Below are 26529 nucleotides of genomic sequence, written 5' to 3'. Positions count from 1 at the left end.
CCATGACATACCACACTGAGAGATGAACTCAGATGATCTCCAAGTAGATAGCTGTTTCAGTGTTATTGTCATTGTAGGCAGGGCTTTGTCTGTCTCTTGTTCCTCTGTCCACCGTGCCCCCTTGACTCTCTCCCCCTCTTCTCTCCCCTCCTCGTCTCTCACCTCCTCTTCTCTCTCCCCCTCTCCTCTCTCCCCCTCTCCTCTCTCCACCTCTCCTCTCTCCACCTCTCCTCTCTCCACCTCTCCTCTCCCCACCTCGCCTCCCCATAGGATGTGTCTGAAACACAACATAATGTGGTTAATCAACCATTCAATTGGATATTTATGTTTCAATGGATAATAAAGCTATTGTATTGTAATATACCCAATTACAAGCAAAATTATATTTTTGGTACAGAACAGTAGGTGTACCTGTTTGGTCTGGACGAAAAGAGGGGTGCAGTTCTGGTAAACCAGCTGGTAACTGCCATTGGTGTAGATGTTGTTGACCTCAGTGCAGTTGATGTAGAGGGGCATCTGATCCTGGTAGATACCCATGTCCCCAGGATACACCGGAGGTCTGCAGGTCAGCACACGTCTTTAAGGAACGAAGACGAAGACAAAAGTTTGGATTAGTGAGGACATCATCATGAAACATCTACTTTTAAGATTTAAGATGTCTCCTCTTGGAACGGTTTTACATGTGAATGAATAGTTCCTCTTTCATAATTCTATTCAATGTTATCTCAAATGAAACAACATATGTTTGATGTACTGGTGTGTCATTTGGTTATTCCAAGTTTGCAAAACATCTGAAGTAATTGAGGCACAATGGTGGCAGACGTTAGAGAAGTCAGAGACAAGCAACTCTCAGAAAATATGTTTCTTACTTTCCTGAAATCTTTCGACAGCAGAACAGGAGAAGTAGAGAGAAGAGGAAGGTGGCCAAAGAGATGCATACTGCAGGTATCACTTTCCACAGCAGAGAACCTGTCAATCAACAACAAAAACATTGCTGTGTAAACTAAAGATACCACTTTTTTTTTGCTCAAACAGATTATCTTCTTATCTTATATTGCACTGTATTATTATACTATATTATTGGAACAGGTCAACCAACCAGTGACATTACAGGAACCATTCATACATTTGTAAAGATAATCTGAAAGAATAGGCCTTAGTGACCTTGAACGATTCATGCTTAGTATTTCACCCTCATGTTTTACTCACAGTACAGATGCTGCCTAAAGTACACCATGTATAATGTGTGTGCATCTCAATTGTGTGTTCCCTGTTTCCACATGTCCTCGCCTTCTTCTCAAAATATATTGGAGGAGAAAGGAGAAGGTCAGAGGTTCCTTTCCTCTGACCTTCTCCTCCAATCAGTTTTGAGAAGGGAGCGAGGAGATAGGACGTGAGGAGTCAAGGAAATACAATTCAGATGCACCCATGTATTTCTCTTGTGTGGCGTGGTGTCCTGATGCTTACCGTCCTCTGCCTGAAGCAGTGTGTGGGAGTCGTTGCCCAGTGCATTAATGGCGAAGCAGACTATCCTCAGTGGAGTGTCCATGTGGCCCCTCAGCATGGCTGTTAGTGTACCGTTCTCTGAGCCTACTGATGTGTTGTATCTGTATGGTGGAACACTACCGTTGACACTCCAGGTTACGCCTGGCCGGGGGTTGGAGTCCACAGAACCTCCAACCCCTTCACAACACAGTAGGAGGAGAGTTGGAGGATGACAGGCTTGTCTGGGGGATAGAAGAAGGGAGGGTGTGAGAGAGAGAGCATCATGGAAGGATCAGGGACATTAGAGTACGTGGGATCTACTGGAAAGGGGTCCGCCCTTAGAAGTTATGACACCGCATTTCAAGAACAATGTAGCTTCTCAATTCAAAATATTGTTATTGTATCACAATGTAAAGTGTACAACTGCACAAATAGCAACCGTTTAAATCCATACACAGAAATTGGAAGCAAAATAATCTATCAAACATCGACTGTAAAGAATGCTTACATTGAATGTTTAAGGAAGTCGATTTGGACTCTGCCCGTCCAATTAGGTTCTGGGCTGTGCAGCGGACCCTCATGTCTCGGGTCACGTTGTACACCCGGACCATGTGTGTGCGCTGGTGAAGGTCTACAGTTAGCCCATGTTGGGTGTATGACCACCTGTACTCTGTCACAGGCGGGTCAGCTTTACAGGAGCAGGCCAGTAACACGTTCAACCCCTCCTGGACAGTCAAGGTATGGACCTGGACTGTGATACCTTTTGGAGGAACTAGAGGAGAGATATAATAGCAGTCAAGGCCAGTATACATAAAACATCTCTGAGTTGGAGTGCTGATCTAGGATCAGCTTCCCCTCACCTATATAAATACAATATATAAGTAGAATCTGATCCAAGATCAGCACTCTGAAACACTATGAATATGGGCCCTGGCTTAGCATTACACACAATCATAACTTTATATAGAAAAGTACTTACATGTCACATGGAGCTCCTTTATGGTGTATACTCTTTCTCCTCCTGGATATACTGCCTCACACCTCATTCTGGGTTTGATGCGATACGATGCGATAAAGGTGAGAGAGGTCCATAGTGTAGGCCCCTGGCCCTGGGGCTGGAGTACCTGCAGCTCCCCGTACTCGCTGCTTTTCTCCTGAGCTCCTCTCTCCCACCGCCACAGGAGGGTGGGGGCCTGGGAGGGACAGGAGTAACTGATGCTGCAGTTTAGTGACACCATCTGTCCTTCTGTTGCTGACCCCACACCGCTGATCACTGGGAGCTCTGGGGACTCTTGTCAGTGAGGGGGACAAAGAGAGATAAGAACTGACTTGATGAACATAGTCTAAATGGGGATAAAGTAAATGTTTAGTCCATTAGCATTAGGGATAATTCAACTCAGGTTGAGTAAACATTGGTAGATTGGTGTATTAACATGAGCCATATAAAATAACTATCACTTATATAACATGTTAACGACGAAAAGGATAGCAGTTACTTTATCTCTATATAATAAGAGATGAGACACAGATATTCTCTTAAATAACAAGAGATATACTAAAGTGTATAAAATATTAAGAACAACTACTCTTTCCATGGACTGACCAGGTGAATCCAGAGTTTCACCTGTTAAATCCACTTCAATCAGTGTAGATGAAGGGGAGGAAGAGGATTTTTATGCCTTGAGACATAGATTGTGTATGTGTGCCATTCAGAGGGTGAATGGGCAAGACAAAAGTTTTATGTGCCTTTGAACGGGGTATGTTAGTAGGTGCCAGGCGATTTGTGTGAAGAACTGCAACGCTGCTGGGTTTTTCACGTTCAACAGTTTCCTGTGTGTATCAAGAATGGTCCACCACCCAAACGACATCCAGCCAACTTGACACAACTGTGGGAAGCATTGAAGTCAACACAGGCCAGCATCCCTATGGAACACTTTTGACACCTTGTAGAGTCCATGCCCAGACAAATTCAGACTGTTCAGAGGACAAAAGGGGGAATGCTACTCAATATTAGGATGGTGTTTGGTATACTCAGTGTATGTAATTATGTGCGATGAAATCCCTCTCACCTGACACAACGATGTTGACCCTCCTCGCATTCCCCCAGTCATTCTGTCCATGGCCCTTCAACGCCAGCTCATAAACATTGGAGTCAGCCGGGTGAACCCTGTCAATCATTACAGAGCAGTCTCCATCGTCCGTGTTTCCCCATAGGGATGTCCGGCCCAGGAACTCCCTGTTGACTGTGGATTTGTCCTCCGTACTGAAAGCTGTACGCTGCAGGATGGAGATGTGACTAGTCTTGTAGCGCAACCTCACGCCCACCACTCTCCCCTGCCTGTCCAGGGCGGAATGAGAGGCTGAAGGAGTGAAGGAGCAGGGGATGACCACGCAGGAGCCTACCAAGGCAGGGACACGGTTTGGAATGGAGGGCACGGGGGACACAGCATGGGTGTCCCTCCAGAAGCCTGTTGAGATGAAGTAGTAGAGAGACAATAGCTATATCAAAAGTTAAAGCCCTGTAGTGCAACAATGTGACTGTGCTACTGTGTCACTGTCTGGTAGATGTGAAGAAGATACTGTACAAGTCAAAATAGTGGCACCACACTAAAACAGAACAGAAGTAACACGTAGCATCCAACAGATAACCACTCCTGGCTAAAACTACATCCTAAAGTAATACTATGAAGGAAGAACTTTGCATTCACATTACATTCAATCATCAATTGAATCAAATAAAAAATAATCGTTCTCTGTCCAGCTGTTTGTTGGTGGGCAGTCTGACACAACGTGATATGGTGGGACATTTCACAATAGAGTTTAATTAAGAAAAGGGGAAGGGACATGCTTTGCTTGCATCATCATCCTACTGTACTAACATGGTCTCTGTGCTTTAATGACTTATTTTCTCACCTGTTATATTGTTGAACACACAATTCCATCCATGAATGGATAGAATTGTGCAGCAGTCATTTTCCCTCTTTTTATAGTAGTCCTGTGCCTCAATTAATGGGGGAAACTGCTCTGCAGCTCATTTTCGTCATATCTAAAAACATACACTACCGTTTTTATTTTATTTCATTTATCCATTATTTTACCAGGTAAGTTGACTGAGAACACGTTCTCATTTACAGCAACGACCTGGGGAATAGTTACAGGGGAGAGGAGGGGGATGAATGAGCCAGTTGTTATTAACTGGGGATTATTAGGTGACCGTGATGGTTTGAGGGCCAGATTGGGAATTTAGCCAGGACACCGGGGTTAACACCCCTACTCTTAAGTGCCATGGGATCTTTAATGACCTCAGAGAGTCAGGACACCCGTTTAACGTCCCATCCGAAAGACGACACCCTACACAGGGCAGTGTCCCCAATCACTACCCTGGGGAATTGGGATATTCTTATTAGACCAGAGAAAATAGTGCCTCCTACTGGCCCTCCAACACCACTTCCAGCAGCATCTGGTCTCCCATCCAGGAACTGACCAGGAACAACCCTGCTTAACTTCAGAAGCATGCCAGCAGTGATTGGGGACACTGCCCTGTGTAGGGTGCTGTCTTTTGGATGGGACGTTGTTAAGGGAATTTTTATCAACGATGACTAATTATGTATACATTTCAGGACTGACTAATCCGAATACTATTATGTTACTGTACATGTATGAATTTTCTCTCTTGCTCCCAGTATTGAATATAATGTAGTCAAGAGTTTAGAACAATGACGGCCTGTTCCTTTGTACAAATTAATTAACTATCTCCAGACTGTCTAGAATGCTTATCTACACTGACTGACCTTGGCTCTAGGCGAGGAGGGAAGGCTTGAGAGCTATAGAGTCTTTCTACCAGTGTCAAGAAGAGACGGAACATTTAGAAAACGCTGACGTCATTTTCAGTTTATAACCTGTGGTAAAATGTGTATGTACTCAGTACTCTCTTGAATAAAGGCTGTTACTTGACTTTAAGACCGGGACTCTGTCCATTCCTATAAAATAAGGGTCTTACAAATCCTTATGAATTGACAGAGTGTTTAATTTGAATTGGGAATTAAAACAGCGGAATTAAATTCCTTCAACAGACGTTAAATGGGTGTCCTGCAGGGTAGTATGCTTTTAAAGTTTGGGGTCACTTAGAATGTTTTTGTCCATTAAAATAACATCAAATTGATCAGAAATGCAGAGTAAGTTACTATTGTAGCAGGAAACGGATGATTTTTAATGGAATATCTACATAGGTGTACAGAGGCCCATTATCAGCAACCATCACTCCTGTGTTCCAATGGCACATTGTGTTAGCTAATCCAAGTTTACTGTTTTAAAAGGATAATTGATCATTAGAAAACCCTTTTACAATTATGTTAGCACAGCTGAAAACTGTTGTTCTGTTTAAAGAAGCGACAAAGCAATAAATATCTGGAGTATCAGCATTTGTGGGTTCGATGACAGGCTTAAAATGGCCACAAACAATGAACTTTCTTCTGAAACTTTTCAGTCTATTCTTGTTCTGAGAAATGAAAGCTATTCCATTCGAGAAATTGCCAAGAAACTTAAGATCTCGTACAACGCTGTGTACGACTCCCTTCACAGAACAGTGCAAACAGTCTCTAACCAGAGGATTGGGAGGATTGGGAGGCCCTGGTCCACAACTGAGCAAGAGGACAGTACATTAGAGTGTCTAGTTTGAGAAACAGACGCCTCACAAGTCTTCAACTGGCAGCTTCATTAAGTAGTACCCGCAAAACACCAGTCTCAACGTCAACAGTGAAGAGGCGACTCCGGGATGCTGGCCTTCTAGGCACATTTTAAAACATTTAAATATAACATCATAAGCAACTCACCAAAGATCACAGTACACAGCAGGAGCATTCTGTCCAGACACATGACTAGAAGCATGTTCAACAGACACAACAGAGGGAAGGAAAGTGTGATGGAAGAAGAGGCGAGGAGGAAGTTGTTTTGGTTTCATAATGTCACGGTGTCATGAATTTATTTTAAGACCACTAAGAATTTCCCCAATAGTTTGCAGTACTATACAGTTAAGCTAACACATTTCAAATACAGTATATCTCATATTGGGGCGACAGGGTAGCCTAGTGGCTAGAGCGTTGGACTAGTAACCGAAAGGTTGAAAGTTCAAATCCCCGAGCTGACAAGGTACAAATCTGTCGTTCTGCCCCTGAACAGGCAGTTAGCCCACTGTTCCTAGGCCGTCATTGAAAATAAGAATTTGTTCTTAACTGACTTGCCTAGTAAAATTAAAGTAAAAAATATTATATCATAATTTATAATGGCATTATTGTAATACATAGGCCTATAATACACCCATTAGCTTACAATACATTGTAAGTGCACTGGCCAAGGTGAAAATGCAGTAAGTGATGATCCTACACTCGTATGAGACGAATAACTGTTAATTAAAATCAGCTTTTTTAAAACAGGTCCATCACCCCTGATGTCAGAGTATTCCATTGCCTAAGTGACATATAAAGGAAAGAGAGACATCAGCAGTTATGTGTGTGAGGAGATGCATGAGGACATGTGTGACTCACACTCATGCTGTTAGCCGTTTCCCCACACCAGTAATTCTCTTCTCATTGACTACAACTCATTATTAACTGTAAGGCCGTTGCATTCGTGCAGGGAAAAATCTTAATTTGGCATAAATGGAGGTTGATAATGTGGATAGTAAAAATCAATAGAACGTTAATAATTAATAAGATAAATAAATAATGTGACTTGAATTTTATCCACGGACATTTCAGAGGTGGGCTACAGAACAGTGTTTTGAACCTTCCAACAAAGTTCCTATTACTCGTTTTAAAGAAATAGACTGAATAATGTCGGTGCACAAGCCAGGAACAACAACATGGAATGTCCTTCACGTAAAAGCTGCAGATACGAAAAGAACTATGAAAAACAACGTGTGGAGAGGTCAAGATCAAGGTGAATAAAATGAATACATGTCAGAAAGACTCCGTTAAAGATGCAAAATAAGCAGTTACTTGGAGATTTTAAAAAGTAAATATAAAAAAATAAGCAGTTCAAGCGCATTATACAGGAGAAAAAAACTTGTCAATGTTGTGTTGGAAAGGTAAACAGCAGCCAGACTGCAGACAAAACTCAAAGAAAGTAAAAGATCACTATTTTATTTGTTTATCTTTATTGTGCATTTGGAGTGAGATTGTAGACTGGAGCACAGTACAATCAGTTTTGGGAAAGGGGCCAAAATCAGAGGAGGCTTTCACAATCAATGCCGTTGCGCAGGCCCAAGAATGATGTCAGATTGACTTATTGAACTATAGGACGTTACGGGGAAATTATTAACGTAGTCAATTCGGGCTTGTAATATTCAACTGAAGTGCAATTCACTGAACTGTGGCAAAGCCTCTAATGTCTTTTCAAGCAAGGTCTTAACTCTTGCAGATTGGACTGGCAAGCAGATTGGACTGGCAAGCGGTTTGCGTACATGCTCATCCTTGCACAGCGATAGAAAAGGAATTCATCGTAGCCGGTATATAGTAGTCAATAAAATACTCTGTCAATGTGATAAGACATTATGTTGAGTTTCCATCTGAGATGGCATTTGCACAACAATGGCTAACTGTGAACTTTAACATCTTCTCACAAAGAAACAATGCATTTTTTCTCTCTATCTCTACAGAGAAGAAAAAGGCAAAAAGACCCATTTCAAAACTATTCAAAGGCAAGAGTAAATTCACTGTGACCCCTGAGTTCAAAGGTAATGAATTCCATTATCTTCCACCATCAATATTAAAGATATGAGATTATTAATCAATTATCACTAACATGCTTTCCAGTGTGCCCAACTTACACACATCAGTAATATAACACAATTTAATGTATTCAATCCCCAGGTGGGGAAAATGTATCTTTCAAATGAGTGAAATGTATAATTTAAATCATTGTCTTGATAATTTAGTTGAGGAAGAGTTGAATCCTTGGCGGATTGTAAAATCTTCTCAGTTCAGAGGTAGGTTGATAACATTAAAGTTGAGCCAAACTGTGTAACACTGACATTGAATTAAATGTTGAATCAATATTTGATTATAAAGACATCATGATACAAAAATTGCAGCAACATTTCTCCTAGATATGACTTGAGTATCTTATTGTAATGTGTTGCGTGTAATTTACTTGTCTCTCTTCTATTGCAGTTCACCTTTCAGCTCACAGAAATACCCTTCGGGAACGTACAGAATGACTTACATCTTACGCAGAAAGGGGAGGGGAGGGCAGGCCTCCAACTCCAATCCGATACACTGATCTCTTCGTGACTGTGGACAACGAGTCATTTGACAGCAGCCAGCATGAGTACTTTGCCCTGGCCAGTCGATGGGCACACATCTACGCCCACCAGGCCTGCTAACGCATCTGCCCTCGCCACCTCCTGAGCGCCCAAGGCACCACAGGGTGCCCACCGAAACGGGTAAAGGTGAAGGGCATCGCTGGCAAGAGCGTGGCGGTGCAGAGGCTGGTCTATGAGTGGGCGCTGGGGAAGCACATGCGTGAGTTCACCTGTGTGTTCGATCTCCGCTTCCATGAGCTGAACCTGATCAAAGTCCCGCTGAGCTTACTGGACCTGCTCGAAGACCGATTCAAGACTGCTTCAAGACTGTCCTGCCAGACCTTCTGGCCCATTCTGGATGGGCTGGACGAGTTTAAATACCAACTGGACTGGAACGCTCCTGACAGGGACATCGGCGTGGACTCCAAGGTGACCGTGTCAGAGCTGATAATGGCGTTGATCAAGGGGAGTCTACTCCCAGAGTCCTCTGTCATCCTGACATCCAGGCCTTCCACTGACACCCCTAAGTGGTTCTTCCAGCGTTGCTGCGTGGTCCTGGGATTCGAGGAGGACCAGGTGAAGGAGTACACCTCCAAGTTCTACAAGGACCTCAAGGTGTCTGAGAAGGTGTACAACTACATCCTGGACAACGACAACCTCTTTGTGCTCTCCTTCATCCCTCTCTATTGCTATATCATCTATATTGCCTTGGCTGAGTTCTTCTCCAGTCAGGAAGATAGTGACTCACGGTCTCTAGAGTTGAACTCACCTTGGACAGTCAATCAGGTTTACTACTGCTACCTGTTTACAGCAAGCAAAGCACCATGCACTAAAAGGGAAGGTGGAGAGGAACACCCCCAGATCGGGGGTACTTTCTCTAGTTAGGCAACAGCTGACAAACCTGGGGAGATTAGCGTACGAAAACCTTCTAAAGAGTATGATCATGTTTGACATACAGGAGCTGGAATGTTATGGTCTCACGCCAGTAGATATACAGAGCACCTTCCTCAGTCAGATCCTGGTGCCTCTGAAAGAGGAGAGGGTGGAGATGTTTTCCTTCTTCCACTTGACCGTCCAGGAGCATCTGGCCGCTCTGTATTGTGCGATCAACCTTTCAAAGTAGGGGCACATCATCCGGGCTCTGGACTTCTGGTGCTTTGGTGAGATCCCCTCCCACCTTCTACCTCCCCAACTCCCTTACTGAGCCAAGAGCTCCACCTGGACCAGACTACGGTGCTTCTCCTGACCAGGCTGGGGGGACAGTTGGATGGGCTGGTGCTGGCCCCTATGGAGGTGGGCTTGGAAGGGGAGGATATCCGCACCAGGCTGAGTATCTGGTTCTAGAAGTCGGTTAAGGGTAGGCAGCTAGCCAATCAGACAGCGCAGAACCTGCTCCACTGTTTGATGGAGCTGCACATGAAGGAAGTCAACAGCAGAGATCCGGATTCTGAACCTGTTCAAGATTAAACTGAGTGGTTGACTGTGCAGCGTAACACTATGTGTTGCAATTCTCCCCACATAGGCTCAAGGAGCTCAACCTGGGATACTCCAACATCGGAAACAGAGGTCTTAGCAGGCTAGCTCTGATATTACACCGCTGTGAATCTCTTTAGTGAGTATTCATTGCATTTTTATTGTGTGACACAGCTCTGCACCACCTGTTGCAAATGTTTGATCATTAACAGGGACAAACTGATGAGAAGAATAGCAATTAAATCATTCATGTAGGTAACTATTATTTGTATTTTTTCTCAGTCTGCGATATAACTGCCAGGAAAGGGAGGCAGCCATCCTGGAATCTGAGGTGTTGAAATCAAATGAGTGTCAGGTGAAAAAGCTGTTGTAAGTGACTCTGAAAAGAACAATTTCTGAAAAGAACAATTGCATCTCTAACACTGTTTCATAGTTCCTCTATCTCACACTTGAACTCTTGACTCCTCTATTTTGTACAGTATGTGTGGTAACAACTTGGGTTCGGAAGGGTTTCTGGAGATGTAGAATGCCCTGGAGCAGAACACTACGCTGGAGGAACTCTACCTGGACACCACTGGCATCACAGAGAGAGGAACAGAGAACATTGTCAACTGCCTAGCAAGAACACCTCTCTGAAAACGCTGACGTAAGAGAAAGGGGAGAGAGAGAGATGTGTTATCTTTTTTTGTAATATTTATTTTATCTGACTTAGTATTACTGCATTGTTGAGGAAAAGCTTGCAAGTATACATTCCACTGTACTGTTTATATCTCCTGTATGCTGTGCAAGTGACAAATACACTTTGATTTGAGGTTGAAAGTTTTCTCTGAAGTTACAATGGGTGTTGACATACTGCCATCTTGTGTATTTCACAGTTGTTGCTATGATAATATCCTGTCTGACCTGTTATGATCTTCTCCTTCCCAGCATCGTGGGGAATGACATTGGGGAGGTGGGGAAGAGGAGGCTGAGGGAGCTGGAGCATCGACGGCCAGGGCTCCGGATCATTGGGAACTTTGTGGACAAACTAGGACTGGGTAGAGGAGATACGGGATGACCGGGACCAGATGGACTCAGTGAAGATCGCAGATGCCCTACATTCCATCTTGAAGGGGCTGAGGGTGGGAGCAGGTGGGGAGAATGGTGAGAGAGTGGAAGGAGAGAACACAGCCAAAGCCTTGGAGCTGGAGACCAAGATCTTGGAGCTTTTGAACGCCCTCACTCACCTGACTAGAGTGAGATGACTTCACTTAACCTTTTGCTCCGTGAGGAGCATAGGTTATCCACAAAGTGAGATGGCTGATCAAGTCTACAGTAAATGGGCCAAATAAATTCAACCGCACCTTTGCATCATCACAAAACCAGAGAGCAACCTCTGTCTGGTGAAGTCCACAAACCAAGCATATTACATGCAACAAACTGTTACATTACCTACAGCAGGGTCAAGCAAGTGAATGTTTCCAAAATTTTCTGACCACTAAACAACTATTGATTTTGAACCACGGAGAGTTACCACAAGTCGCAAAGAAAACAGGAGCTGCCTCCACTATTCCAGCACCATTTCAACTTCAACATTTCAACCTCATCAAATCTTCTATTCTTAGTCTAATACAGTGACAAGTAAAAGAAAAAGTATTTAGTCCAATCAAGGTAAGATAAATCTGATGTGGCTGTCCATGGTTCTGATTTCTGTGTGTGTGTGTGTGTGTGTGTGTGTGTGTGTGTGTGTGTGTGTGTGTGTGTGTGTGTGTGTGTGTGTGTGTGTGTGTGTGTGTGTGTGTGTGTGTCGGTGCATGCTATTTCAAGAAGTTAAATATATTGACTCACCCTACTTGTTGATGAAACAGTCAACACTTTTATTCTTTGTTGTCCTAGACTACCTGGCTAAAATGTTTTCTCGCTAGCCTGACTTCCATTCATGGTCAACATTAGCAAGTTAACATTAGCTTTCTATATCAGCTACATATTTAACTTCCATCCTCTAAGGCCAAGGAAACAACAATGTATGAATTAATGGTTGGATCAGAATCACTGTTATAATCATTGGCAAGTATGGAGAATTAAGTAAAAGTCCAAATCTTTATCTCTATCCATGTCTAATTCAGCAAAGGGACAACTTTAGCTATCTAGCCACCGGAGGACAACACAACAAGATGCAACAATTTAAGTTTCTGTGAATGACGTATGCTCTCAATGTGATTTGATAGGAGTGACACCAAAATCTAAGCTGGCTTCCCTAAACACTTTTTTTTGATGCACCAGGACCATTCACAATTGAACTCGCTGTTTAGCTCAACGCTGATTGGCAAATTTTTGTATACTTTTTTTTTAATCAAGGGAGGCCAAATGCTTGCTGGCTTTCCTTGCATTCCATGCAATGCAACAGGCGGCAGTAATGTCATACTCGTTTGGACCAGACAGCATCAGACAGATGGAGGGGCGCTGTTTTGCTCGCTAGGATGCTTTGTCTGGTGAGATATATTCAGCCTCTTGCGAATTGTAGGAAAATTATAAAACAGAGAGACGAAAGATAAGTTCTAACAATTTTATTGGTAAAACATTTTTGGGAAGCCTGGCTTCCCTTGGCACCCATGAATACACATCACTAAGTATATCCCTAAATCCTAGCCCTTTTATACTTTTCTAATTGGCCCGTAGTGATTCAGTTGCCATTGCTGTAAAAGCAGAACGTGTAAAAAAGCTCCTTTGTGGTAGTGTTTGCCGTGGGATTTTAGAACTCTGCGAGTGACAAACATTGTTTCTGTTAAATTATTTATCAGCTGAGCAGCACTGATACTGAGAGCAATGATTAAGAAACTAGATGGAAGTTAGTGTGTCAAAATACATTTGGGTGGAACAGTGTTACATCAGATACATTTACAGTCATTTGTGCCATGATGAATGTAACTTGTGAATTAACACATACAGCTCTGAAAGTTCCTAATTTTCTCAGTCAGACAAATAAAAACAAAAATAAAAAGACAAACCCAGCATGGCCAAAGAGCTCTATTTTCATGTCGTTCAACAAATGTAAATGCCTGGAGATTGCTCATTGGCATTTGGCTTAGAACCGGTGCTTTGGTTTGATTACATAAACATTGAGCTCTTTGGCCATGCACACCAGTGCTGGGTTTGGCATCGACATGAGAGTGCATAAGCAGAAAATGACCCCATACCTACTGTCATATATGGAGGGTATTTGTTATGGGCTATTTTGCTTCCACTGGTCCTGGGGCCCATGTTAAAGGCCTTAGTTATCTTTGTTTTCTTTATTATTTTGGTTAGGTCAGGGTGTGACATGGGGGATTTATGTGTTTTGACTTGTCTCGGGGACGTTTTGTAAGTTTATGGGGCTGTGTCCTGTCTAGGTAAATTGTATGTCTATGGTTGCCTAGATTGGTTCTCAATTAGAGGCATCTGTCTATCGTTGTCTCTGATTGGGAACCATATTTAGGCAGCCATATTATTTGGGTGCACGGGACTGTTTCGGTGTCAGTTCACGGTGTTATTTTGTATATATATGGTTTTTAATGTGAAAAACTGAACACACACATATATATATATATATATGTATATGTATGTGTGTTCAGTTTTTCACATTAAAAACCATGGACACTTACCACGCCGCGTATTGGTCCGATCCTTGTTACACCTCTTCAGAGGAAGAGGAGGAAATCTGCCGTGACAAGGATAGAAACAACATTTCAAAATAAAGGTCTGGGTTATTTTGTTTTAGATACTTTGCACACAAGTAGCATTCAAATCAAATGTTATTTGTCACACACGCCGAATACAACAGGTGTAGACCTTACAGTGAAATTCTTACTTACAAGCCCTTAACCAACGACGCATATTCAAGAAAATACCACCCCAAAAAGTAAGATATGAATAACAAATAATTAAAGAGCAGCAGTAAATAACAATAGTGGGGCTATTAAATATATCCAATTGTAAACATATTTAGGGATGTTCTTTAAGTAATATCAAACCAAATATTGAGTTTCTTTTAAAAACATTGCTCATTTACCCCTACCACTTCCAATGATTGTTAGCTAGCTCCTAGCGGTTGCTAAAGTTAGCTGAAGTTTGGAGTGTCTGTTTAAAGAACCATTTGCTGTTTCTCCTGGGCCATAGACTACTTTTAGGGTGAGAAACCATCAAGTTGTAAAATACTGAACTTCCCATTGAAGCCATGTTGATGAAACCATGAAGCACCAATATACAGGAACAGTGCAGGACTTGGCGAGAAAGAAAAACATATTTACAGCAGTGATACTATGAATTAGTTAATAAATATTGAAATGATTCAATATATTGACTTGTGTATTTACAATATTCATAAACTTACTGTCTGAATTTGTACAATCCAACCCCAAAAGTTATGATGTACAGGCAAACCATTGCCAGAATAATTATTTAATCAGTCAATAGTTTTTCACTTCCTGAAAAAGAACATAACAGTAATTTAGTGCTAAAAGGTCACCATAGAAATATCTCTCATTTGAAAGCCCATATCAAAGAAACCTCTTGTGATTTTAATCATTCTCAAAAATATTATTGACTGTTGCACTTTGTGCAAAGAAGCCCATCCATTTAAATACTCAAGTTAAAACTGAAATTACTTCATTTGAGACGGCCCTGCCGCTTTCATATAATATGTTCTGTGTGTTTACATCACAAACATGTTAGTGATATACTAACAGTCTTTACAGATGGTACTTTGAGTAAGCATTAAAGCACACATCAGTCCTTTTATTAATGCGGAAACACATATCCCAGTGATAAAGAGTGGTAAGGACACTTGACCTACATTTGAACAGAAAAGGGATCGGTGTCTAATGTGATTAGCATGAGGTTGTAAGTAACAAGAACATTTCCCAGGACACAGACATATCTGATATTGGCAGAAAGCTACAATTCTTGTTAATCTAACTGCACTGTCCATTTTACAGTAGCAATTACAGTGAAATAATACCATGCTATTGTTTGAGGAGAGTGCCCAATTATGAACTTGAAACTGTATTAATAGGCACATTTGGGCATTCTTGAGACAACATTTTGAACAGATAGGCAATGGTTCATTAGATCAGTCTAAAACTTTGCACATAAGCTGCTGCCATCTAGTGGCCAAAATCTAAATTGCGCCAGGGCTGGAATAATACATTATAGCCTTTCTCTTGCATTTCAAAGATGGTACAAAAAAAACCACAAAAATTATCTTTTACCAGATCTAATGTGTTATATTCTCCAACACTAATTTCACCTGCTATAGAGGACCTGGATGGCAGGAAGCTTGGCCCCAGTGATGTATTGGGCCATACTCACTACCCTATGTAGTGCCTTGCAGTCGGAGGACTATCAGTTGCCATACCAGGCAGTGATGCAGCCAGTCAGGAAGCTCTCAATGGTGCAGCTGTAGAACATTTTGAGGATCTGAGGACCCATGCCATCTCCTGAGGGGGAATAGGCGTTGTAAAACCGATAGAGACATACCCCAAGCGACTTACAGCTGTCATCGCAGCAAAAGGTGGCACTACAAAGTATTCACTTAAGGGGGCTGAATAATTTTGCACGCCCAATTTTTCAGTTTTTGATTTGTTAAAAAAGTTTGAAATATCCAATAAATGTCGTTCCACTTCATGATTGTGTCCCACTTGTTGTTGATTCTTCACAAAAAAATACAGTTTTATATCTTTATGTTTGAAGCCTGAAATGTGGCAAAAGGTCGCAAAGTTCAAGGGGGCCGAATACTTTCGCAAGGCACTGTATGTATATATTTAGCCATTTCTCAAGTTTCTCATGCATTGTTGTGTTTTGGTATAGATGTTAAGCAGTTTCTCATGTATTTTGAGATTTTGATCTAGATTTTTTGCAGTTTCTCGAGTTTCCTTGCATTTTTGTATTTCTATGAATTTACTGCAGGCCTTTACTTTAACAAAGACATATTACTTTTCATGAAAGTATAGATGTTTTCTTTCAACAAATAAAGCCCACCTTATTGTTCTTTATTGTAGCCTTTGTAATTGTTCATACCATAATGATGACCTTTAACATTTTCAAAACATTGAATGCAGCAATACTATTAACATAAAAATGGAAACAAAAATAAACGAAAGTGCGTTTGAAAGCTAACATTAGAAAAGATATTGGCCAAGTAGGCTCAGTCAGACTCAGTGAGTTTCCTGTTTGAAAATAACAAAGGGGAGGATGATGTAGTGGGTTGTGCTTTGTGACAGAAAACAGAGGACCAACACAGACAGAGTGTTGCTGTTCTTTACACTTTACAGTAACGTACTGTTTATTTTTAATTTATAGTAACACACTGTAGCTTTTTTACAGTAACTTACAGATGGTTACTGCCAGATACTGAAAAAACAACAGGATTTTCTTTAGTGTACACATGCAGCACTTTCTACTGTAGACCAGGGAGACTGTAATGCATTTCCAGTAAACTCTACCCACAAGCCTACCACATCATCTGCTATAGACTATCCATCTTGATATAATTTTCAATTTGTTACCTAATTTCATTTCACTGGGGGTAATGTGTAAGAAACTGTCCATCTACATCCTGTTTTATCAAACCAAAATTAAATTGGCAAGAGGTTAGTAACCTCGTTGCAGTTTCACATTACTTTTCACATCAGCATATGTTTGTTTGGTCAAATATAGCCTTTGCTTACTGCAGTATAGCCCACAGAGCTGCAGTTTAGTGAAATGTTTTCAGTAGAAAGTGTAAAAAACAATGCACGTATATATAATATTCTGAATGTATTTATATTGTGATTCAATGTATAGTTGAAACTGAAATGTAATAAAAATGACTTAATTGACATAATTGGTTGATTGTTTTATACACTTCAACAGCCTAACCGTCACTCGCGTCTATACCCTATCAGACACATAGACACATTAGACCCTTCTCATGAACATCAAAAGACTGTTTGGGCATTATCCGCTTCATCGCTAGTAAAATAATGTATGCACATCTAATTATATGACATTTGTTGGCATGGTAAACCTTTATTTTTCCATCAACATGTGCATGATCTGACTAGCGTTCAAGCCATTATGTAGATAAATGCAGTATGTACAGTAAATGCTACTTATTTTTGCTACAGAAACTGAGGAAGCTTTTATAATGGAACCCAATTATTGACTCTGATTATTGTTAGCAATGGTTGCTGAAAGTGCTACATGTATAAAGAAAGACAACGACAGAACCACATGCAGTATTTTTTACCTGTGGTCACATAATGTGAGAGATGTGCTTACTGGCTACATACATCTAATTTCGTTGAGTGTTAATGTAGTTTCAATGACATATTTGGCCTGTTTGTGTTTTCTGTTTCTGTAAGGGGTGTGTAACTGGTGGCAGGGAAGTCAGACGCAGGAGAGTAGAACTAATAGCCAGAGCAGTTTAATTGCAAAACCAATGGCATCAAGAATAACGAAAACATGGGTACAAAAACCCGTCGCTCACCAGTCAACATGTGCACTTACAACAAACAATTCCACACAAAGACATGGGGGAAACAGAGGGTTAAATACACAACAATAAATGAGGGAAATGAAAACCAGGTGTGTAGGAAAACAAGACAAAGCAAATGGAAAACAAAAGTGGATCGACGATGGCTAGAAGACCGGTGACGCTGACCGCCGAATGTCGCCTGAACAAGGAGAGGAACCGACTTCGGTGGAAGTTGTGACAGTTTCTATTCCCATTTCTGATTTCTCTGTGTGGATGTCAATAAATATGTTTATATTTACTGAAAAACAATAATTAATATGCAACAAATTTGTTTAACCTTTAAAAGATTTTGGAGATTTCTTAGAGATTATATGTGGATTTTGTATAATTAAAAAAAAGGTTTTTGTAAAAATGGAGCTGGAATTTGTAGGGGTTGTTTTTGCAGAAATATTAGCTGCTCATGTTCAGATATTCAACATATCTGTAAAAATGAAATACATACTGTATATTTATGGCAATCAGTGTTAATTCCATCGTCTCTGTTGATATAATGTTGCTACCATTTGTTCAATTGCTTTTGTAATAAGAATAAACATTACTTGGTGAAAATACAATCTAGAATACCACCAGCTCAAATATGAATCGTCTAAACAGCACTGACACTCAACAACAGTGATCAAGAAAACGACATGGAAGTAAGTATATTAAAATATACATATTTGGGTGGAACAGTGTAACAGTATATCTGAGACCCACGGTTGCACAATTGCATCCTGCACAGGTCCCAAACCAAAAAAAGAGTGTCAGACTACATCTCCTCAGTCCCAGATGTATCTCTTTGTAGTATTTGTTGTGTGTCATCATGATTATTGTGGCATCTGTAGCCTCTGAAACATTATAAATCTGTCCACTCATTTGAGACCACACTGGTCCCCTGCACAAGCATATGTTGTGTCCATGCCCCGCCCAGTCGCACAGGGCAGGGTTCAGACCCAGGGCCTCCAGCTTAATGATGAGCTTAGAAGGTACTATGGTGTTGAATGCTGAGCTATAGTCGATAAACAGCATTCTTACATAGGTATTCCTCTTGTCCAGATGGGATAGGGCAGTGTGCAGAGTGATGGTGATTGCATCGTCTGTGGATCTATTGGGGCGGTAAGCAAATTGAAGTGGATCTAGGGTGGCAGGTAAGTTAGAGGTGATATGATCCTTGACTCTCAAAGCACTTCATGATGACAGAGGTGAGCGCTACAGGGCGATAGTCATTAAGTTCAGTTACCTTTGCTTTCTTGCGTACAGGAACAATGGTGGCCATCTTGAAGCATGTGGGGACAGCAGACTGGGATAGGGAGAGATTGAATATGCCCGTAAACATACCAGCCAGCTTGTCTGCGCATGCTCTGAGGACACGGCTAGGGATGCCGTCTGGACTGGCAGCCGTGCAAGGGTTATTATATTTAAATGTTTTACTCACGTCAGCCACGGAGAAGGAGAGCCCACAGTCCTTGGTAGCGGGCTGGGTCGGTGGCACAGTGTTATGTTCAAAGCGTACAAAGAATGGTTTTAGCCTGTCCAGAAGCAAGACGTCGGTCTCAGTGACGTGGCTGGTTTTCCTTTTGTAGTTTGTGGTTGTCTGTCGTCCCTGCCACATGCATCTTGTGTCTGAGCCGTCGAATTGCGACTCCATTTTATCTCCATACCGACGTTTAGCTTGTTCGATTGCCTTGCGGAGTGAATAATTACACAGTTTATATTCTGCCATATTACCAGTTGCCTTGCCATTGTTAAATGCTGTGGTTCGCGCTTTCTGTTTCACGCGAATGCTACCATCTATCCACGGTTTATGGTTTGGGTAGGTTTTAATAGTCACAGTGGGTACTACATCTCCTATACACTTCCTTATGAACTCAGTCACCGTATCCGTGTATGCGTCTAGATTATTTTTGCATACTCCGCGGAACATATCCCAGTCCATGTGATCAAAACAATCCTGAAGTGTGGATTCTGATTGGTCAGACCAGCGTTGAATAGTATGAAGCACGGGCACTTCCTGTTTGAGTTCCTGCCTATAGGACGGGAGGAGCGAGATGGATTCGTGGTCAGATTTGCTGAAGTCAGGTGCAGGAGAGCAGATTGTAGTGAACAAGCACACTTTTATTCCAATCAAAATGACAGCACAAAATAACATAAAATGTGCCCAAAACACGGAACATAGACAAAAAGTAATGCACGTAACAATATCCACAATATCAAAATACACAAAACACAAAACAATCCTACACAAAGACATGATGGGGAACAGAGGAATAAATACATATGAATTGATTGGGGGATGAAAACCAGGTGTGCAGGGAACAAGACAAAACAAATGGATACATGAAAAATGGAGAGGCGATGGCTAGAAAGCCGGTGACGTCGACCGCCGAACTCCGCCGAACAAGGAGAGGAGCCGACTTCGGCGGAGTTGTGACAGGGAGGGCTGTGTAAGCATTCCGTAAGTTTGAATAGCAATGGTTGAGAGCCTTAGTACTGCAAGTATGACAGTCAATATGTTGATGGAATTATGGCACCCTAGTCCTCAGATTTGCTTTGTTATTATCCCCAGCAACAGTAAATGCAGCCTCAGGATATGTGGTTTCCAGTTTGCATGTGGAGTCCAGTGAAGTTCTTTGAAGTCCATCGAGGTTTCGGTTTGAGGTGGAATGTAAATAGCCATGGTGATGACAGAGGAGAATTATCTTGAGAGATAATATGGTCGGCATTTAAAAGTGAGTTATTCCAGTTCGGGTTGAACAAACTTACTTGAGTTTGTGTAGGTTCCTAGACTTACACCATGAGTCGTTAATCATGAAACAAACCCCTCTGCCCTTCTGCTTCCCAGAGAGATATTTATTCCTGTCTGCGCGATGTACTGAGAATCCTGCTGGCTTTACTGACTCAAATCAAAATCAAATCAAATTTTATTTGTCACATACACATGGTTAGCAGATGTTAATGCGAGTGTAGCGAAATGCTTGTGCTTCCAGTTCCAACAATGCAGTAATAACCAACAAGTAATCTAACTAACAATTCCAAAACTAATTTCTTATACACAGTGTAAGGGGATAAAGAATATGTACATAAAGATATGAATGAGTGATGGTGCAGAGCAGCATAGGCAAGATACAGTAGATGGTATCGAGTACAGTATATACATATGAGATGAGTATGTAAACAAACAAAGTGGCATAGTTAAAGTGGCTAGTGATACATGTATTACATAAGGATGCAGTAGATAATAGAGTACAGTATATACGTATACATATTAGATGAATAATGTAGGGTATGTAAACATTATATTAGGTAGCATTGTTTAAAGTGGCTAGTGATATATTTTACATCCTTTCCCATCAATTCCCATTATTGAAGTGGCTGGAGTTGAGTCAGTGTGTTGGCAGCAGCCACTCAACGTTAGTGGTTGCTGTTTAACAGTCTGATGGCCTTGAGATAGAAGCTGTTTTTCAGTCTCTCGGTCCCAGCTTTGATGCATCTGTACTGACCTCGCCTTCTGGATGATAGCGGGGTGAACAGGCAGTGGCTCGGGTGGGTGTTGTCCTTGATGATCTTTGTGGCCTTCCTGTAACATCGGGTGGTGTAGGTGTCCTGGAGGGCAGGTAGTTTGCCCCCGGTGATACGTTGTGCAGACCTCACTACCCTCTGGAGAGCCTTACGGTTGTGGGCGGAGCAGTTGCCGTACCAGGCGGTGATACAGCCCGCCAGGATGCTCTCAATTGTGCATCTGTAGAAGTTGTGAGTGCTTTTGGAGACATGCCGAATTTCTTCAGCCTCCTGAGGTTGAAGAGGCGCTGCTGCGCCTTCTTCACGATGCTGTCTGTGTGAGTGGACCAATTCAGTTTGTCTGTGATGTGTATGCCGAGGAACTTAAAACTACCCTCTCCACTACTGTTCCATCGATGTGGATAGGGGGGTGTTCCCTCTGCTGTTTCCTGAAGTCCACAATCATCTCCTTAGTTTTGTTGACGTTGAGTGTGAGGTTATTGTCCTGACACCACACTCCGAGGGCCCTCACCTCCTCCCTGTAGGCCGTCTCGTCGTTGTTGGTAATCAAGCCTACCACTGTTGTGTCGTCCGCAAACTTGATGATTGAGTTGGAGGTGTGCGTTGCCGCGCAGTCGTGGGTGAACAGGGAGTACAGGAGAGGGCTCAGAACGCACCCTTGTGGGGCCCCAGTGTAGACGATCAGCGGGGTGGAGATGTTGTTGCCTACCCTCACCACCTGGGGTGGCCCGTCAGGAAGTCCAGTACCCAGTTGCACAGGGCGGGGTCGAGACCCAGGGTCTATGGTGTTAAATGCCGAGCTGTAGTCGATGAACAGCATTCTCCGATAGAGTATCCAGAGAGAGCCATGTTCCATGAAACAAAGTATGATACAGGCCCTGATGTCTCTCTGGAAAGAAATCCTTGCATGTAGCTCATCAACTTTGTTATCCAAAGACTGAACATTAGTGAGTAATATACACGGAAGCGGTGGGTGGTGTGCGCGCCTCCTAAGTCAAACCATCAGGTCGCCTCGAGCACCTCTTCTCCGCCGGCGATGTTTTGGATCGGCCTCTGGAATAGGTTCCATTGCTCTGGGAGAGTGAACAAAGGAAATGATCCAGGGAAGTCGTATTCCTGGTCGTAATACTGATAGTTCTGGTGAGTTACTAATATCCAATAGTTCTTTCCGGCTATATGTAATGACACAAAACATTTCCTGAGCTAATAATATAAACAATAGTCCATAAAAAACAAAATACGGTACAGTTTTCTAAGAGCTAGTCGCGATGCTGCCATCTCCGTTGGAACCATCAAATGTCGCCATTAATGTCTGACTCAATTCCTACACTTAGTACTTCAAAGTAAGTCTCAGCTCTGTTAAAATTACACAGAAGGAAAATTATATTTATCATAGTGATTCAGGAGCAACATTAAAACATAATAATACCAACATTAGACAACAATACAGAAAACCCTCAAATTGCTGAATTAAGTAAATTAAATCAATGATGACAGAATAGTCAGATGAACTATTTTGCTAAATTTATTTATTTAACTAGGTAAACCAGTTAAGAACACATTCTTATTTACAATGATGGCCTACCCCGGCCAACCACTAACCCGGACGACGGCCTACCCCGGCCAATTGTGCGCCGCCCTATGGGACTCCCAATCATGGCCGGTTGTGATGCAGCCTGGAATAAAACCAGGGTCTGTAGTGACGCCTCTAGCACTGAGATGCAATGCCTTAGACCGCTTAGACCGCTGTGCCACTCGGGAGCAGTATTATAGGTAATGAATATGTAGAGGTCTTCTGAGCTTACTACAGACTTTGTGGGGCAGCAGAAAGATCAGCAAATGCAAATACAGAGGTTGTGAGTTCAAATCTCAGGGTCCAGTTTCACATGTTTTAATCTGGATCAGAATGATCCGGATTCTGTAATCCGCTTTTTTGCAATCCAGGATCAGATTGATCGGGCTGTTTTTTCTGTGAAAAAAATTGGATAGGATCATTGATCCCATTCTAAATCCAGATGAATCAATTTGAAAAACTGGCCCCTGATGACAGGTAAAACACATGTCCTAAACAATGGTTCGTACGAGGCTATATGATTTGGGCTATGTGTTGTATGGAGGTTAATACAGTTCCACCGTGATGCTGGTGCGTTTTGTAATTCTAACTAACCCCTGTTAAACATTGCGTGTTTGAGCTACAGAATGCTGGACGTTGATGCTCACAAGCCACATAGGAGTTGTTATAATCAACAAAGTTTCCAGGACATAGTGTCTACAATACTGTAGTAAGCTCGCATAGTTGCTGTCACAAACTACAAATTACACACAGTTTTCACTGACTAGTTGGATATTATTTCCAACTGAGCAAACAATTTCTGTACTTACTGCATTCTTATACATACATTTTTTAAATTGACATTTGTCAAATCATGTTCAATTTCCTGTAGTACACAATCAGCTCCTTTGTTGAGGGAGAGGTTGTTGTCCTGGCACCATACTGCCAGGTCTCTGATCCCCTACCTAATAAGCTTTCTTATTGTCATTGGTGATCAGGCCTAGCACCGTTGTGTCGTCAGCAAACTTAATGATGGTTTTGGATTTGTGTGCAGCCATGCAGTTGTGGGGGATTAGGGAGTAGAGGAGGGGGACCCCTGAGGGGCCCCAGTGTTGAGGGTCAGCATGGCGGATGTGTTGTTGCCTACCCTCACCACCTGGGGGCGGCCCGTCAGGAAGTCCAGGATCCAGTTACAGAGGGAGGTGTTCAGTTCCAGGGTCCTTAGCTTCGTGATGATCCTGGAGGGTACAATGGTGTTGAACGCTGAGCAGTAGTCAATTAACAGAATTCTCATATAGCTGTTCCTCTTGTCCAGGTGGGAGAGGGCAGTGTGGAGTACAATAGAGATTGCGTCATCTGCGGATCTGTTGGGGCGGTGTGCAAATTGGAGATGGTCCAGGGTGTCTAGGATGATGTTGCTGATGTGAGCCATGACCAGCCTTTCAAAGCATTTCATTGCTACAGAAATGAATGCAAAGAGGTGATAGACAGGTTACTTGAAGACATTAACAATGTCCTATGTTGAGCGTAAATAAAGTGTCACCCAGCTGGAAAAATTGATTTACAGAGATAACTTGTGTTGAAATACAGTACATACAAAATGCGGTCTTTGTTTAGTTGAATGAGTCGAACTCTATAAAGACTTGTGCTGCTGTGTGTGTGTTTTAGGTGTTCTCTGTGCAGATTGGACAGCCTTGATGCTTCAGAGTATAAAGGCTCTGAAGGGATCATGTGTGCGCGTTCCCTGCTTATTTACACTTGGTTACTTGAAATAATTGGACTATAATCCCTACCTAAAATCTCACTCATGTAACACAATTTGAATGAGAGGGGGAACAGATAAGACGAACACAGTAGGCTCCAGTCCATCTGGGAACATGAACCAGAAAGACTGTACTATAATCCGGGACAACATGCCTACTGGTGACATGTATTACTTCAGACTAGGATGTGGCAATTGTGTCAAGCGTAATTTTGGCACACCTGTTCAAATCAATATCGCAGGTAGGACACAATCTGCGTTGTTTGTAACTTATTTTTTAAAACCTCTTTGGGCTTGGTGTCCGGCTAGCGGGATAATTCCGACAACATCCGGTGAAATTGGAGAGCGCCAAATTCAAATGACAAAATCATAATATTAAACATTCATGAACATACAAGTGTCTTACACCATTTAAAAGCTTTACTTCTTGTTAATCCAACGGTGTTGTCAGATTTCAAAAAGGTGTTACAGCAAAAGAATACCATGCGATTATCTGAGGACGTCGCCCCACATCAAAATACTTTTTCAACCAGCACAGGCTTCATAAAAATCATAAATAGCGATTAAATAAATCACTTACCTTTGAAGATCTTCCTCTGTTGGCAATCCCAAGGCTCCCAGCTACACAATGAATGTTTGTTTTGTTCAATAAATTAATTATTTCTATCCAAAAAAGTCAGTTTAGTTGGTCATTGATTTCAGTAATCCACTCCTTCAACATGCATACAAAGGAATCCAAAAAGCTACCGGTAAACTTCGTCCAAACAAGTCAAACAATGTTTCTATTCAATCCTCAGGTACTCTATTATGTAAATAAATGATAATATTTCAGACGGAAAGAACCGTGTTCAATAGGAAAGGAAAATAACGAAGAGCACGCCCTCATTCGTGTTTGCCAAAAGCCTACTTTTCCTGTTGAGCTCCCTTTGGAAAAACTACTATTACTTGTTCATTTTTCAAGAAACAAGCATGAAACATTGTATAAAGTCTGTTGACATCTAGTGGAGGCCATATGTACTGCAATCTGGGAGCTATTTATATATATAGACCCATAGACTTGCATTGGAAAGGCCTGTGACCTCCAAAAAAAACAATTTCCGGACGGATTTTCCTCGGGTTTTCGCCTGCCATATCAATTCTGTTATAATCACAGACATTATTTTAACAGTTTTAGAAACTTCAAAGTGTTTTCTATCTAATTCCAATTATATGCATATCCTAACTTCTGGGCCTGAGTAACAGGCAGTTTACTTTGGGCTTCGTCAGTCAGGCAGAAATTCAGTATACTGCCTCCTAGCTCTAAGAAGTACATAATGTTGCCACTACCCTCTCTTTTGACCGAAAATAACTTCTAGACGTCAGGACTCCGATTACTCACCACGGACTAACAGAATGCTTTTTCTTCTTTCACAGGCCCCGACCCCAGTGATCTGTGCGAAGAGGAGGCGGAGAAAGAGAGGCCGGTTGGCGGGCTGCCTTCTGAGGAGAAGGAGGCGATCGATTAAACCCCCACTCCCCTCAATTCTGCTCACAAACACACAATCTTTGGATAATAAAATGGATGAGTTATTGGGAAGATTAAACTACCAACTGGAAATTAAAAACTGTAACATCTTATTCTTCACAGAGTCGTGGCTGAACGACGACAATATCAACATACAGCTGGCTAGTTATACGATGTACCGGCAGGATAGAACAGAGGCGTCTGGTAAGACAAAGGGTGGCGGTCTATGTATTTTTGTAAACAACAGCTGGTGCACGAATTCTAAGGAAGTCTCGAGCCATTGCTTTGTGGGCTATACTCGGCCTTGTCTCAGGATGGTAAGTTGGTGGTTGAAGATATCTCTCTAGTGGTGTGGGGGCTATGCTTTGGCAAAGTGGGTGGGGTTATATCCTGCCTGTTTGGCCCTGTCCGGGGGTATCATCGG

At 42.0% G+C, this 26529-nt stretch overlaps 1 protein-coding gene and 1 pseudogene across 1 annotated transcript; one reads left to right on the top strand and one right to left on the bottom strand.

Moving 5' to 3' along the window:
* Nucleotides 1-191: 191 nt before the first annotated feature.
* On the bottom strand, nt 192-6396 carry LOC135521245 (sialoadhesin-like). Its single transcript, XM_064947166.1, has 8 exons — nt 6318-6396; nt 3555-3953; nt 2465-2776; nt 1994-2257; nt 1468-1727; nt 870-969; nt 412-577; nt 192-277 (listed from the first exon to the last, which is right to left on the bottom strand). The coding sequence occupies exons 1-5, from the start codon at nt 6370-6372 to the stop codon at nt 1642-1644; spliced, it is 1116 nt and encodes a 371-aa protein (XP_064803238.1). The 5' UTR covers nt 6373-6396; the 3' UTR covers nt 192-277; nt 412-577; nt 870-969; nt 1468-1641.
* A 992-nt stretch (nt 6397-7388) lies between these two features.
* LOC135519666 (NLR family CARD domain-containing protein 3-like) lies at nt 7389-26106 on the top strand (annotated as a pseudogene).
* The last annotated feature ends 423 nt before the right edge of the window (nt 26107-26529 follow it).

The sequence above is a fragment of the Oncorhynchus masou genome, chromosome 29 (assembly GCF_036934945.1).
Source record: "Oncorhynchus masou masou isolate Uvic2021 chromosome 29, UVic_Omas_1.1, whole genome shotgun sequence".
Classification (NCBI taxonomy): domain Eukaryota; kingdom Metazoa; phylum Chordata; class Actinopteri; order Salmoniformes; family Salmonidae; genus Oncorhynchus; species Oncorhynchus masou.
The sequence above is the reverse complement of the archived record's forward strand: the minus strand, read 5'-3'. Positions and strand labels throughout refer to the sequence as shown.